Below are 16,199 nucleotides of genomic sequence, written 5' to 3'. Positions count from 1 at the left end.
GTTTCTATCTAAATCAATTTTTCATTTGATTTAGATATTATATATATATATATATATATATATATATATATATATATATATATATATATATATCTTCATTTACAAAAGAGAATGATTTCTTTGCACCTAGAAATACTCGTAAAGTCTTGCTCTTTTGAAATATTGGAGCCTCAGGAATTCTAAAAATAAATAAGATTCGACAAACTTATGAGCATTTGGTTCCATACTTATTAAACGTATGACTAAATTATCTTATCAGTACTCTGAACAACTATTTGTGTGGTCTATAAGCTCGTTTGGAATTATTCGTTTTGGACGATGGGTGTACCTATACGGTTTTGTTCTTTTAGAATATTAGAGCTCCAAAAAATATCTTTGAGGATAAAAGAGACATGATAGACTTATGAGCCGTTAGTTCACATACTCCTTAATCAATATGAAATTAAACGATATTATCATATATAATGATGGTTTTATTCAAATTAGAATCGAATCGGAGTTGAATCAGGTTAACGATCTAACGATTTCAAATCGAATCGAAAGTAAAACTTGATGATTCAATTTTTAGATTTGGAATGGGAACCAATTAACCTAATCAATCGAGAAAACTTCAAAATAAAAATAAAAATAAATGATCAAAGATCATTTAGTTTAAGAAAATTAAAAATAAAAAGGTTTCGATTCGGATCCAAAATCCGAACTGACATATCCATATATTATCGGAGATCCAACAAATCGGTGTAGACGATCTCGATATAAAATATCAAAATGATGGGATACGATCGATTCGATTCTTTGTCTTCTTCTACACGATCAACATTTGACTCGTCATAATTCTCCTTTTTTTTGGGGTACGGCAGAGATCCGATTTGATTGTCCAAAGACAAAACGGATCGAATCCGGTCAGAATTGCCGCTAAGCCAAAGAAATAAGTGGCATTGTTATGAGCAATAACAAAGAAGAAGATAAACAACAACCGTCGATGCATAGGGAAGAGCAGCTCTTTATGACCTATTCACAATAATATATTTCTTGAGACACCGTAGCTCTTCTTCTTCTTCTTCCTCCTCCTCTCTAAATAACATCAAACAAATCATACATACGTATCCCATGAGTTTGTCACGCAACATTTGCTTGGACTGAATCCATTCACATGTCATGGGTGTCGTCACCTAAATGAAAAGAGTGTTTAGTCAAATGCTAAGATGATCCCAACTATTCATTGTTGTATCAAATAAATTATATTTCCTAATTGATGAGGATAATAATTACGATAAGACTCACGTGACATCAGTTACGATGCATCACGCCTCTGTCAACTTGATGAGGCACCCGGTCAACGCGGACCGGAACGCCTACCGAGGCATATTAACATCCTGCTCAGGTTCGATCCCTCACGCCACGCCAACGGCAATATGTCAGATGCTACCAGAAGTACGATCCTGCTCCCTACGGGCAAGCACATTATACAACGGTAATTCTCACTATAAAAACCCTCGCGCTCCAAAGAAGGGGAGAGAGACAAGAAGACATAACTTAGCTAAAGAAACCTCCTGCGATTATCCACTAACTTGATCGTCGAAGGGGTCGGGTCGAGCTCCCCGACCTGACCTTTATGCAGGTGCGCAGGCAGAGGTCGCCCACCAAAGGCACAGGCGGGGGCTCTCTCCCGGTGGAAACGACTACTCCGTCCCGATCGGACCCAGGCAATCGATCGCCTCAGCATTCTCGGGAAACGTTCCAGGGAGATCCCCTATCATCCGGACCCGAACTAAGCCACGACGACCCCGAGGCCACATCTCGAAGTTGTTTACACCAACACTGATTGTTTTCTTTTTCGTTTTTTTTCAAATTATACATTTTCTTTTGAATAATATTGAAAATACCTCTTATCGACGATCTCGATATGATAAAAAATCGTCCTAACAAAAATACTATGAAATTTACTCTAAAACATTATAAATAACATAAATTTGGTATCATAATCTCAACAAAAATATAATATTACTTATTGTGAATCTCAATAGCTTCAATAAAAAATAGTATAATTAAGTCAAATAAAAATATTATAATAATTTATTTATTTTTATTATAATATGAGACGACATATTCATATATATACATACACATAGACAAACGGCAGACCGTCTCGTCCGTTGAATGGTTCGGGTGATGAGTACGTGATATGCTTTATAAATCGCGCATAAAAGTCATATGATGGCGACTCCTAAGCGATTGATTGCTTTCTCGCTGTCCAATGGAAGACTGCACACTCGATAGACTCCGTGGAACGCTCTCGGGGTTGGTGGCATGAAAACACAGATCAGACGAAGCAACACTCGGAAGGGCGCCCGTCGTAGCCCGAAACTCCATTGCTATCTCTCGTCTTCCCTTTTGACTGCGAATCGAAAGCGATGGGATTGAAAAAGGCAGCGAGAGCCTTCCGTCTATCTCCTCTGTTTCTTCCATCGGTTGTCTCCACGGGCAGAGCTGATCTGTGGTAACTGAGCAGAAGAAGAGGGAAGATGTCAGCTCTGACCGGTCACACACTTGGAAACTTCGTCCCTTTACTTGGGATGTCAGTTTGTAGCATGGAGAGTAGTAGTAAGCACCGCTACGGCTGTGTCACTCTATAAGATCTCTCTTCCGTCTCTCTCCTACTCTTTGCGGGAGATCATTCGACCGGAGTTTGGTTGGGGGAGATGGAGCCGAGCGAGGTGCTCAGGATAGGGAGCCTGCGAAGGAACAGTTCGGTATGGAGGAGAGGGGACGAGAGCATCTTCTCGCGGTCGTCGCGGGACGAGGACGACGAGGAGGCACTCAAGTGGGCCGCCCTCGAGAAGCTGCCCACCTTCGACCGCGTCCGCCGGGGCATCCTGGCGCTGGCGGAGGATGGTGGCGAGCTGCAGGAAGTCAATATCGAGAGGCTTGGCTTCCGGGAGAAGAAAGCCCTTATCGAACGCCTCGTTCGTGTCGCCGACGAGGACAACGAGCGCTTCTTGCTCAAGCTCAGGGATCGCGTCGACCGGTAAGGAAACTGTGACTACCAAGTATTCCCTTCTTCTTCTTCTTCTTCTTCTACTGCGCTGCTCTGCTTCTGTTAACTCTGTCTTGCTTTCCTTTCGTAATTGCAGAGTCGGGATTGATCTGCCCACCATAGAAGTCCGATATGAGCACCTCAGCATCGAAGCAGAGACGTATGTGGGTAACAGAGGATTGCCTACCATCTTCAATTCCACCCTTAACATGCTAGAGGTATTGCTACTCTCTCTCTCTCTCTCTCTCTCTCGTTCTCTCTGCTAATAATTTCTTACTGACCATGGTGCTTCAATTCCTTGTGGGGATGAACAAAAGGCCTTTGGAAATTACTTGCGAGTACTACCAAGCAGAAAGAGACCTTTGTCGATCCTTCATGATGTCAGCGGAATCATCAAACCTCGCAGGTATGAGCTCTACAGCACCACCAGATGTCTGGTTTCGGATCGTCAGTGATCTATCCATTACTGCATCTGTTCTCCGTATAACCAAACTTCGTCTTCAGGATGGCTTTGCTCTTAGGTCCTCCGGGATCGGGAAAAACCACGCTGTTGTTGGCTTTGGCTGGAAAGCTCAGCTCTGATCTCAAGGTAAAAAAGTGGCTTCTATGTCGTGTTCCATCACACACAAGTTATTATCTTCTTTGTGGGGCTGTGACTGACCGCAGGTTACCGGAAAAGTGACCTACAATGGCCATGACATGAGTGAATTCGTCCCTCAAAGAACCGCTGCGTACATCAGCCAGTATGACCTTCACATCGGGGAGATGACAGTCCGCGAGACGCTAGCTTTCTCTGCCAGGTGCCAAGGAGTAGGCACTCGTTACGGTGAGTATCGATCCCCTGTTTGATCCTGGCAGGCTTTTCTTGTGTTCCACCACTGCATCTTGAAGTATATGAACGAATGCAAATATGCCCAGAGATGTTGACTGAGCTCGCCAGGAGAGAGAAGGCCGCAAACATCAAGCCAGATCCGGACATTGATGTGTTCATGAAGGTGAAAGCTTTTACATGGCTCTCTTCTCCCGCTAGAAACTCGGTGCAAGAACCACCTCTGTTCTGATAGCTTCTTGTTTTGCTGGCAGGCGTCTTCGATGAAAGGGCAAGAAGCCAATGTGATCACGGAGTATATCCTGAAGGTATCATCACGATCATGTGTCAAGATGTTCGTAACTCGAGTCAGATCAAGAGACTAATTCACTTCAAACCACTCTGACAGATCCTCGGTCTGGAGGTCTGCGCCGACACCATGGTAGGAGATGAGATGTTGAGAGGAATCTCCGGTGGTCAGAGGAAGCGTGTCACGACAGGTACACCATTGGATGCTCCTTATCAATCCTGTCGAGCATCTGATTTCAATTTTGGTCGACGCAGGTGAGATGCTTGTTGGGCCAGCGAGAGCTCTGTTCATGGACGAGATATCAACCGGTCTGGATAGCTCGACTACTTTCCAGATAGTGAACTCGCTCAGGCAAACCATTCACATTCTTAGTGGAACTGCGATGATTTCCCTGCTGCAGCCCGCACCGGAGACATACGACCTTTTCGACGACATCATTCTTCTCTCCGATGGCCTCATCGTGTATCAAGGTCCTCGTGACAATGTGCTCGAGTTCTTCGAATCCATGGGCTTCAGATGCCCCGAGCGGAAGGGTGTTGCGGACTTCCTACAAGAAGTAGGTCTACCGTTGGAATCTTTCTTCCATCTCTCTGGTGTGACACTGAGCCTTGATTTGGTTGGGTTCACAGGTGACATCGAGGAAGGATCAGCAACAGTACTGGGCTCGGCAGGACGAACCTTACAGATACGTGCCTGTGAGAGAATTTGCAGAGGCATTCCAGTCCTTCCATGTCGGTCGAGCCTTGGGGGACGAACTCTCTGTCCCCTTCGACAAGACCAAGAGCCATCCTGCTGCTCTGACGACCACAAGATATGGGGTTAGCAAGAAGGAAGTGTTGAAGGCTAACATCGACAGAGAACTGCTGCTGATGAAGAGGAACTCGTTCGTCTACATCTTCAAGGCGACCCAAGTAAGCAACCTCTACCTTCATCGATGGCGATGAACAGTGTCTCATACCGCCTTGTGATCCTCTGTTTACAGCTTACCATCATGGCAATCGTTTCCATGACCGTCTTCCTGCGTACTAAGATGCCTCGGGAGACGGAAACCGATGGGTTGACCTATTTGGGGGCACTGTTCTTTTCGGTGGTCATGGTCATGTTCAATGGGTTCTCTGAACTCGCCATGACCATCATGAAGCTTCCTGTCTTCTTCAAGCAAAGAGACCTCCTCTTCTATCCGGCATGGTCATACACGATACCGACATGGATTCTCAAGATTCCCATCGCATTTGTTGAAGTTGCAGTGTGGGTTTTCACAACCTATTATGTCATCGGATTCGATCCAAATGTCGGAAGGTAAGAACTGGAACTCTTGCATTGTTGTCAGAGTGAACCAACCTTACATCGTCTCCGCATCAGGCTGTTCAAGCAATATCTGCTGCTTCTGGGGATAACTCAGATGGCATCTGCCGTCTTCCGAACCATCGGGGCATTAGGTAGGAACATGATCGTTGCAAACACCTTTGCGTCGCTTTCGCTGCTCATTCTTCTCGTGCTGGGTGGCTTCATTCTTTCACGAGGTAAGCCATGATTCCTCTCTCTCCGTCCGTCTCTACAACATGTAATGTGGCTCAGAAACGGCATCACCGAGATCTGCTGCTGCTTGTGGCAGAACAAGTGAAGAAATGGTGGATTTGGGGATACTGGATCTCGCCACTGACCTACGCACAGAACGCGATATCAGTGAATGAATTCATGGGCAACAACTGGAAGCATGTAAGCACACTTCTTCTGCTGAATTCATGCAAAAAAACTCGATCTAAGTTCTGCTACAGACTGCTCCAGGATCGAACGAGTCGCTGGGCGTCCGAGTGTTGAAGTCACGTGGAGTCTTCCCGGAAGCAAGATGGTATTGGATCGGCTTTGGGGCTTTGGTTGGCTACGTACTTCTGTTCAATGCTCTGTTCACTCTGGCTCTCAGCTATCTCGATCGTGAGTAGTGTTCCTCATCTCTGCAATACTGCAACAGGAGCAGGATTTGATTCGGCTATCTTCAATTTGCAGCCTTTGGAAAATCTCAGCCGCCTATTTCTGAGGAGACTTTGAAGGAAAAACACATCAATCTAACCGGAGAAGGATTAGAGTCATCATCCAGAGGAAGGAAATCTATAGATCACTCTGCATCCAAGAGCAAGTCCCGTGGACATGCCAAGTCAATGCTCTCTAAATCTCGGCGTGCGGGTAGCGAGAATGGAATGAGGAGGAAGGACAGCTCATTGGGTTCCATGAAGGCAGCTTTCGATCAGAACAGAAGGGGAATGGTCCTCCCCTTCACCCCGCTTTCCATCACCTTCGATGATATAAGATACTCTGTCGACATGCCTCAGGTGCTCATTCTCGTTCCTGCTCGGCAGTTCATGTTCCCGGAACATCTTTTTTGACGGACTGTGATGGGCATATGCAGGAAATGAAAGCTCAAGGTGTGGCGGAAGACCGCTTGGAGCTCCTCAAGGGTGTGAGTGGATCTTTCAGGCCAGGTGTGCTCACGGCGCTGATGGGCGTAAGCGGAGCCGGGAAGACGACGCTGATGGATGTGCTGGCTGGGAGAAAGACCGGGGGATACATCGAAGGAAACATTAACATCTCCGGCTACCCTAAGAAGCAGGAGACCTTTGCTCGCATATCAGGATACTGCGAACAGAATGACATCCACTCTCCTCACGTCACGGTTTACGAGTCCATCGTCTACTCCGCCTGGCTTCGGCTACCTCCTGAGGTCGATTCTGAAACAAGGAAGGTTCGTCCAAGAGCACAGATACACCATGCGCGCACCTGTCTTCCGTGCAAAGGCTCACCGACTACATGCCATTTCTTGCAGATGTTCGTCGACGAGGTCATGGAGCTTGTGGAGCTGACGCCACTGAGGGATGCGCTGGTTGGGTTGCCAGGAGTCGATGGGCTATCGACCGAGCAAAGGAAGAGGTTGACCATCGCCGTGGAGCTGGTCGCCAACCCATCCATCATATTCATGGATGAACCCACCTCTGGGCTCGACGCAAGGGCTGCGGCCATCGTCATGAGGACCGTGAGGAACACGGTGGACACCGGGAGGACGGTGGTGTGCACCATTCACCAACCCAGCATCGACATATTCGAAGCTTTCGATGAGGTGAGAGATCTCTCGAGGAGGTAATTGAATTGCACGTTTCGAGTGCAGAGTAATCACCGCGGTGTGACTTGTGCCGGTTTGTCTGCAGCTCTTCCTATTGAAGCGAGGTGGAGAAGAGATATACGCAGGTCCCCTCGGTCGCCATTCTTGCCATCTGATCGATTATTTTGAGGTGAGACGATCCACAATAGATCGAATCGTATGTAATGATTCAGCAGGATGATAATACAGTCAACTGTGTTTTTCTTGATCTCCTCCCGTCAGGGAATCAATGGTGTCAGCAAGATAAAGGATGGTTACAACCCCGCGACATGGATGTTGGAAGTGACGACACAGGCGCAAGAAGGCATACTGGGTGTCGACTTCAGCCAAGTATACAAGAACTCGGAGCTCTACCAGTGAGTGCTCTGTTTCGTCCTCTCTGTATGTAGCAGACCGCCATGTCTTACATCGGTGCACATTCCGCAATGCAGGAGAAACAAGAGGTTGATCCAGGAACTGAGCAATCCTCCTCCGGGTTCGAGTGATCTCTACTTCCCAACGCAGTACTCTCAACCAATGGCCGTGCAATGCATGGCGTGCCTGTGGAAACAGCACTTGTCATACTGGAGGAACCCTCCGTATACCGCCGTGAGGTTCTTCTTCACAACCATCATCGCTCTGCTGTTTGGCACCATATTTTGGGACCTCGGCTCCAAAACGTAAGCTTCTCCTTCGTCAAATCCTAACAATCCTGAGCTTTTGGCTACATCTGATCGAAATAATCTGCAGATCGAAGAAAATAGATCTGTTCAATGCTATGGGTTCCATGTACGCCGCTGTCATCTTCATCGGGGTGCAGAACTGCTCCTCCGTTCAACCGGTGGTGGCCGTCGAACGAACGGTCTTTTACAGGGAGAGAGCAGCTGGAATGTACTCAGCTCTGCCGTATGCGTTTGGACAAGTAATCCTCTCCCGAATCGGATTTGACTAACCTTGTAGGCATGCATGCGTCGACTAACACGGTGTTGTTCCATTCACAGGTGGTGATCGAGCTACCGTACGTTCTGATCCAGTCGATCCTATATGGTGTGATCGTGTACGCCATGATTGGCTTCGAGTGGACTGTTGCTAAGTTCTTCTGGTACATATTCTTCATGTACTTCACCCTCCTCTACTTCACGTTCTACGGAATGATGACGGTGGGGATCACTCCCAACCACAACATCGCCGCCATCGTCTCTGCTGCCTTCTACGGACTATGGAATCTCTTCTCCGGATTCATCGTCCCACGACCTGTGAGTTAGAGACTCTGTTTACGTGCTTTCCTAACTCGATGACATCCACTTAATCGACTCCTTCCTTCTGTAGAGAATCCCGATATGGTGGAGATGGTACTACTGGGCATGTCCTGTAGCTTGGACCTTGTATGGATTGGTCACCTCACAGTTCGGTGATATAGAGGAGAGACTCGAGGACACCGGCGAGGTCGTGTCGGATTTCTTGAGGAGTTACTTCGGGTTCAAGCATAGCTTCTTGGGGGTGGTAGCTGTGATGGTGGTGGCGTTTCCTCTGCTCTTTGCTTTCCTCTTTGCATTCTCCATTAAGATGCTCAACTTCCAAAAGAGATGAAGATGGCAGTGCCTGCCAAACACCAAAATATTTCTGTGATCATAGATAGATAATTTGGGGATATGTATGCGGTTTGATGATGAAGACAACTCTGTGAGTCATTCTTACATACAATTATGAAGCAGGTTATTTGGCAGCAAAATCGTAAAGAGCCATCCGTCACACGCACGCGCATCGCATTGCACGGTCGCGTATAAGCGTCATGGTTCACGTCGCATTGCAGCTTTGGTCGCACGCATTTCTGCGAACGGTTGGGGCATGCACTCGTCTCGGCGCCTCGACGCCGCCTTGCGCTCCGCAGCCAAGACCCACGCCTGGCTACTGAAATCGGGGGACGCCCTCGACCCTTGCACCTGGAATAAAGTCCTCGCCGCCTACTCCAAGAGCGGTGGGCTCGTCGAAGCCTGCAAGTTGTTCGATGAAATCCCACTGCGAGACACCGCTTCGTGGAACTCCCTCATCGCTGCCCATGTCCTGTCTCAGGCGCACCGGCAGGCGTGGTCCGTGTTCGGGACCATGCTGTCCGAGGGTCTGCCCTTCGATCAGTACACCTTTGGAAGCGTCCTCAAGTCCGTCGCCTGCGCCGCCCGGCTCGACCTCGGCCGTCAGGTGCATGCTTTGATCGTGAAGTCGAGCTTCGACCGCAACGTGTTCTCCGGTAGCGCGCTGGTCGACATGTATGCAAAGTGCGGTCGGATTCGAGAGGCTGTTATGGCCTTGGAGCTCATGCCAGAGCGGAGCGTCGTCTCCTGGAACGCAGTGGTTGCGGGTTATGCACGGGCCGGAGATGCTAAAGCTGCCTTCCATGTTTCGTGCCGGATGGAGAGAGAGGGCGTGATGCTGGACGAGGCCACTTTTGCCAGCCTCTTGACGTTGCTGGACGGGAGTGCGGATTACGGACTGATGTCCCAAGCGCATGCTAAGATCGTGAAGTGCGGCAGAACGGCAGATACCATCGTGTATAATGCGGCCATCACAGCGTACTCGCAGTGTGGGTCGGTAGCGGAGTCAAGGAAGATCTTCGACAAGATGGACCGCGTGAAAGATCTGGTGACATGGAACTCTATGCTTGCGGCTTATTCCTGCCATGGCTTCACAGCGGACGCGATCGAGCTCTTTGTCAGGATGCAGAAGCTCGGAATCGATCCAGATATATACACATTCACCAGTGCGATCAGTGCGTGCTTTGAGCATGGGCAGAGTGGCAATGGCCGGGCGTTGCACGCGGTAGCGATCAAGAGGGGCTTCGATGACGCACTGCAGGTGTCCAACGCGCTCATCGCGATGTACATTAGACCCGGGGAGGAGGGCACGGTGGATGATGCCTGGAGATGCTTCCGGTCCATGGAACTCAAGGACTCTGTGTCCTGGAACTCGATGCTCACCGGGCTTTCTCAGAACGGGTTGGGCGAGGCAGCAGCGAAGCTCTTTGCTCACATGCGATCCGTGCATGTCGAGATCGATCACTATTCATTCTCTGCCACCTTAAGATCCTGCTCCGATCTGGCGGTCCTTCAACTGGGTCGGCAAATCCACGGTTTAGCCCTGAGGTCGGGCTTCGCCGCCAATGAATTCGTGGGTAGCTCTTTGATCTACATGTACTCCAAGTGCGGCGTCCTCGACGATGCGCGACAGGCGTTCGACGAAACGCCCCATGGTAGCTCCGTGACGTGGAACTCCATGATCTTTGGGTACGCGCAGCATGGGCGAGGCCGAACCGCGCTTCATCTCTTCTCTAAGATGCAAGAACAAGAGGTGTCGCCTGACCACATAACCTTCGTGGGCTTGATCACCGCATGCAGTCACACTGGTCTTGTGGAAGAAGGGTCCCGATTGTTGAAGCTGATGCAGCCAGCGTTCGGAGTTCCATTGAGGATGGAGCATTATGCGTGTGGGGTTGATCTCTTCGGTCGAGCGGGCCGCCTCGACGAAGCGAAGAAGCTGGTAGAGTCGATGCCCTTCCAGCCCGACGCGATGGTGTGGATGACGCTGTTGGGTGCATGCAGAATTCACGGCGACATGGCGTTGGCGAGACGTGTGAGCGAGCACTTGCGTCTGTCGGAGGCGGAACACCACTCCACCTACGTCCTTCTGTCGCACATGTACTCCGGTCTTGGACTGTGGGCGGACAGAGCCACGGTTCAGAAGACGATGAGGAGCAGAGGGCTAAGCAAAGTCCCGGGATGGAGTTGGATAGAGATCACGAACGAGGTGCATTCTTTTAATGCAGAAGACAGGTCGCACCCTCAGTCGTCGGAGATCTACAGGATGTTAGAATTGTTGATAGAGGTGATGGAGACAGCATCCTACTCTGAGATTGAGGTGTTGGATTCGATCCCCTAGGACTTCGATCCCAAGACCTTGGCACCTTGCTATCCATCAATGATCATTATTCGTCCTTACACGGGTATTCTCTGCACCACACCAACAAAAAATAATGCTCGAAGATCCACAAATTATAAATCACTAAGCATGGGACATTGAGATCTTTACAGCTCCTAATTGGATCATGCTCCAAATCGAGTTGTATAAGTACATAAAACCTAAGGTCATATGTGACATACCGGTGGGTAGACATCTACAAATCATCAAGAGCAGAAACAAGTTACAAGAGAATCAGCTTATACTCCTAGCAAATAGCGGAAGTGCACAAAATGATTGCCATTACTCTCGCAAGCATTGCCGTCAATACACCAACAATAAAGGAGCTAATTTAATTGAATACGTTTGGTGCTACTACTCATTGTTTCTCCTAAACCATTTGTATTACTTCAACTAAGAACAGCAGCAATTGGTGGAGTAATTGCAGGTATTACCAGGACGGCTGTGTTACTAGTCACTGGCTGGAACGCGGCAGTAGTCTCCAGACACTCCCAGATCATTCTTCGCTTCTCCTCCATTGCCACTCGCTTCTCTTCTTCATCCTCGAACTTCTTTTTGCAAGCCGTAAATAGCTCTTCGTTCATCTCAGATAGCATTTTTTTGACATTTTCTGTTAAATTCAAAACAGCTTGGTTCCAATGACTCCTGATGTTCCTCTCCAAGGCTGGCAAAATCAAAGGCATGATTGCTTGCTGGTTTTGTGACGCCAGACTTGTCACATGGTCATTATTCCACATGAGTAGGGCCCTCTCCGCAACCTGATGATATTCATTTAAAACATCATTAAAATAGTGGTGTTGAGAAATGAAAACAAGAATACAAGCTAGCTGCAAAAACCAGTATGAATTTCAAAGCCAACATTCGAATGGTAATGAAGGCCACTATGGTGCATTACTTATTGTTTTCTAATCACAAGATTAAATATGACTACACTTACCTAGCATCACCATTTGCTTATAAACTAGGTAATCACAATGAAGGGGGAAAAAAGGAGGGGTGATGTTATGTTGCCCTTATTGATTGCTTGTCAAAACTTTCCCCCAGTTTGCTACATTTGCTGCAAAAATAGAGTCAGGTGCTCATGTAGGTCACAAGTGCAATCCGCTAGAGAAACCTTCTTGACGAAACTACAGGTTTATCATTCCAGCAACTAAGATCTGCTTGGACGGAAAAGTAGCTGATTCTTGAAGAGCATACTATCAATGATAAAAGCTACAAACAAGAAATAACATACGAATACCTTTATGACAAACAAAAAATAATTTGAATCAACTCTAGGTTGCACAACTCTTTAGAAAAAAAAAGAGAAAATAGTAACTAAGCATACGTAAGGTCGAGAAAGGAATTTAAATACACAGATGGCAACCCTTGGCACCACGTTACGATTTCTGGTTTGTGACTTATGCGTCAAGTGCTTGAATCACAAAAATAACATCTTTATTTTCATGAAAACAACCTCTTAACTTGCAAGGTTGTATATATAGATCTTCCTCGCACACAATATATATACATGTAAGTACTGAAATTTGAGTACTTACATGTATGTGCCCATACATTTTATATATGCTATGTGCCTGGACTATGTGTTGAACCAAGTGTTCGACCAGAAACTCCGTCTTATAAGTTTTAGAAGTATGCTAAAATTATCACAACTACGAATTAATTGGACATATTTAATTAAACTTTTTCAGAATACTTTATTGCGTAATCAACAAATACAAACTCAAGTTCTCATTTCAGTCTTGCCAGAGTAAAAATGCATGCCATGTTCCAGGTAACAGATTATCAACACAGGTAAACCCCGATAGAGTGTTGTTTGCACGAGTTTATCACAATAAGCAAGGTAGATGATTGGCAAGACTGTAGAACCCCATCGATAACCAACCTACTCTTTCAAGACACCTCTGAGAGTTCATATCAACATTCAAATTAGGAATTAGTGGAACATGCACACAGATGCAGGTAACAGGGAAATGTCTTCTTTTTAGCCAAAGAAAACAGCAGCTAGAAAGAAAAGGCAATAGAAAGAGGGAAACTTCAAGATATGAACATAATTATTAGCATCGATAATAGGTTGGAAGCGCATATAAAGCTAAGAATGCCCATTAGAGATTCAACAACTTTACAATTAGATGACAAATTGCAGTTTAAGTTAGAGAAACAGTTATGATCACCTGGAAGTGGGAGCTGTTGATACAGAAACCAATCCTCCGGAACAATGGAATCACACATTTCTGGAGCTCCGCTGGGCTAGTAGACTCCAAGACCTCCTCCAACTCGCTCAAAAACATAACTTCCTTCTGACTGTTTGTCACTGGCCAATATCTCAACAACCCTTTTATCACTGAGCTTGCCAGCATAGGCTCTTTCTCTATGAACTGTGTCATACAGTAAGTCAGCTGCTGAAGATAAACACCTAATGTTTTCGGTTTATGCAGCGGTATTAAAGCCCTCCACAAGAAAATTTTGTGCTCCTCCTTGAGAGGCAGAGCAAACCCACTGATCACACTGCCAAAAACTTCTAACAACTCGGCAATCCCATTATGCCGATCTGTCTCAAACACAAACCGATAAAATATATTGCTCACTGCTTTCCTGATGAAAGGACGATGCACCATAAATTTTCCGTAGATCCTATGCAGGATAGTTTTCAAGCAATCCTTTTCTCTGGGGTCCTCGGAATCAAAGAGTTCAAGCAGTCTTGCAATGAATGAATGATCTACATACTTCTTTCCTATCTTAGAATCAAGCGAGGAGGACTCTATGAACTTTAGAAGCAAATCATAGACGAGTTGCAGATGGGACCAAGCTGGATCGAACATCAGCTCTTCCTCTTCAGCCTCCCCGCCACCAGTACTGGATCGTGTGTTTGGAGGGAAAGTTCTAAACAAGTTAATAGCGAACATCTTACAGCTAGCAGAAATCATAGGCTCGGTAAACTTAGAAGTACCAGCATCAACGTAATCGACGAGATCTAATAGTGCCTGTCGTTTCATATCCTTCTCGGCACAGTTCTTGTTTGGATCAGAGAAATCGAAGACAACACAGCAGAGCTTCATCTTACTGATGAAAAGGTTATGCTTTTCAGAGTTAGGGACATCTTTGAACAACAGGAGAGGTTCGATGCTGGTGACGACACTGGACGGAAAGATAGCAGAAGCAGTCCGCTTCACAGTGGCCGACCGGGAGGAAACCACATTGCCACTGCTAGTCCGCTGGATTGGGTTCCCGTTCGCGGAGGCCATCCCATTGTTGCTGAGATGGCTGTGAGCGGAGCCCGAAGAAGCATCAGATTTGGAAGATTTGCGAGGTAACTTACTGAGGAATTGCTTCCACATGATGCCTAAACTAGGGAGGCCCTCAGATCGAGCTCATGCTGTCAGTCTCGCGACAAGAATGGCATGCACTGAATCAAACCCCATCTGGGGATGCTGATGCCGTTGACTGACTCGAAAATGACGGCATCAACGTAACGCGTGCGATAAAGCAACTGGATTAGAATGCTGTTGGGAACTACGACTTCCTCTCGAAGCCCTAAGATGTCCAGATTAGGGAAATCGGTAGCCTAATCAAACCAAGAGGACGCGACTCAAAATCCGTGAGCGGGAAGCAGAAACCCTAAGTTTCAAGAATCTCCAACAGACAACACAAATCCCACCTACCGACACGCCGAGCTAACCGAGACGACTCTAATTCCAGATCTCCGCCAGGGAGAGCAATCGGAGGAAAGGGCCGAAATACAAACCCCCGGAAACCCCGGAGAAAGGCGGAGAAATTCACAGATCTGGCGAGAAGAGCTCGATCAGAAGCGTGGTTCCGGTAGGAATCGGCGAATTCCAGCTGGGGCTGGTGAGATCGGGGCCGCCTTCGATCTCCCCCACCCTCGTCGAATGACCGGGATGGATCTGCGGAGCAGCAGCAGCAGCAAGAGAAGCCAAAAGCGGCAGTACAAAGAAATATAAAAGAATTCCAGATGTTTTGCTTCTCGCCGAATCCTCTTCCTTTACGGTTCAAAACGGACGGTTGCAATTCTCCCACCTGGGCCAGATCAGACAATCTGATCCGTCGAAATGAATCAGCACGACATCGTTCGATCGAAGTAAATCTAGCCGTTGAACAACGACGACGAGAGGAATTGAGCGGCAGCGATGTGGTATGATGGGCGCGGGTGTTCCACTTGCTTATCTGCTGCCAACAGTGAAATGCAAGGAATTGTAACTGTTGGGTTGGTGGTGCGTCATATTTGTTGGTTGGGGTGGACTCTTTGTTATGTTGTGCCCGAAGGAATGTCTTAACGAAAATGCTTGGAGAAAACGTGGGACCTGCGGAATAATATATCCTCGAGTTAAGAGACGAACTCTCTATTGCTGCCTCTGCCAGGAATCAACGCGGACACAATCTGACCATCGAAAGGTCACGATCTCCCGAATCAGAACGCTCACTGCAGTTTCCACGTGCGCCCGTTCTTTCCAGTATAAATTAGGGCAACAGAGGAGCATATTTGGAAAGCCGCTTCAGAAACGTGGCTGGAATTGAATGCATCACATGGCACGATCACACCGTCTTCGTGACTCAAGTCTGACTCCGCATGTGTTCGTGGGCTGACACGACCACGGTGCCGTCCTCGACCGGCGCTACGGCACATCAAGGGCGATGGCGTCCACCGCGGCGCCCTCGCATCCCTCGGTACGCGCGTGCTGATGGAAGTGTCAAGTCGGTGCTGTCCAATTCGCTTGGCGTTGGTCGGTGACGTGCGTATGAAATGACAGATCGCTTCGAGATTGAAGCAGCAACAAACATACCGTCCGTCCGCAAGTAGCAGTGATGAGAAGACTCCTACAACGTGACGGCTAAGCACCACCAAATTTGACTTGAGGTCTGTCTTCTATTATGTTAGGTGAAAGTAAGGCAACATTGCTTTCGTTATCGTATCTTCGGT

The 16,199-nt window shown here is 47.4% G+C and overlaps 3 protein-coding genes across 5 annotated transcripts; 2 read left to right on the top strand and 1 right to left on the bottom strand.

The window, feature by feature from the left end:
• Positions 1 to 2,251: 2,251 nt before the first annotated feature.
• On the top strand, positions 2,252 to 9,020 carry LOC103990131 (ABC transporter G family member 36). The gene is made up of 23 exons (XM_009409169.3): positions 2,252 to 3,028; positions 3,135 to 3,255; positions 3,355 to 3,443; positions 3,542 to 3,626; positions 3,704 to 3,863; positions 3,956 to 4,032; positions 4,121 to 4,174; positions 4,255 to 4,345; positions 4,410 to 4,711; positions 4,785 to 5,066; positions 5,138 to 5,454; positions 5,518 to 5,678; positions 5,771 to 5,874; positions 5,934 to 6,090; positions 6,163 to 6,485; positions 6,563 to 6,895; positions 6,977 to 7,267; positions 7,356 to 7,439; positions 7,532 to 7,665; positions 7,741 to 7,968; positions 8,039 to 8,210; positions 8,290 to 8,544; positions 8,618 to 9,020. The coding sequence occupies exons 1-23, from the start codon at positions 2,703 to 2,705 to the stop codon at positions 8,876 to 8,878; spliced, it is 4,407 nt and encodes a 1,468-aa protein (XP_009407444.2). The 5' UTR covers positions 2,252 to 2,702; the 3' UTR covers positions 8,879 to 9,020.
• A 115-nt stretch (positions 9,021 to 9,135) lies between these two features.
• On the top strand, positions 9,136 to 11,602 carry LOC135677291 (putative pentatricopeptide repeat-containing protein At3g25970). Its single transcript, XM_065189460.1, has one exon. It carries the CDS (start codon positions 9,137 to 9,139, stop codon positions 11,219 to 11,221), a length of 2,085 nt encoding a protein of 694 aa, XP_065045532.1. The 5' UTR covers position 9,136; the 3' UTR covers positions 11,222 to 11,602.
• LOC135677292 (serine/threonine protein phosphatase 2A 57 kDa regulatory subunit B' kappa isoform-like) lies at positions 11,516 to 15,198 on the bottom strand. Of its 3 annotated transcripts, none has more exons than XM_065189462.1 (3): positions 14,919 to 15,198; positions 13,435 to 14,825; positions 11,516 to 12,018 (listed from the first exon to the last, which is right to left on the bottom strand). In XM_065189462.1, exons 2-3 carry the CDS (start codon positions 14,596 to 14,598, stop codon positions 11,650 to 11,652), a joined length of 1,533 nt encoding a protein of 510 aa, XP_065045534.1. In that variant the 5' UTR covers positions 14,599 to 14,825; positions 14,919 to 15,198; the 3' UTR covers positions 11,516 to 11,649. The 3 variants fall into 3 exon arrangements, with proteins under 3 accessions (XP_065045534.1, XP_065045535.1, XP_065045533.1); XM_065189463.1 differs by having other exon boundaries at positions 14,923 to 15,198; XM_065189461.1 differs by having other exon boundaries at positions 13,435 to 15,198.
• Positions 15,199 to 16,199: the final 1,001 nt, after the last annotated feature.

Source organism: Musa acuminata, chromosome BXJ1-6 (genome assembly GCF_036884655.1).
Source record: "Musa acuminata AAA Group cultivar baxijiao chromosome BXJ1-6, Cavendish_Baxijiao_AAA, whole genome shotgun sequence".
Taxonomy (NCBI): Eukaryota; Viridiplantae; Streptophyta; class Magnoliopsida; order Zingiberales; family Musaceae; genus Musa; species Musa acuminata.
The sequence above is the reverse complement of the archived record's forward strand: the minus strand, read 5'-3'. Positions and strand labels throughout refer to the sequence as shown.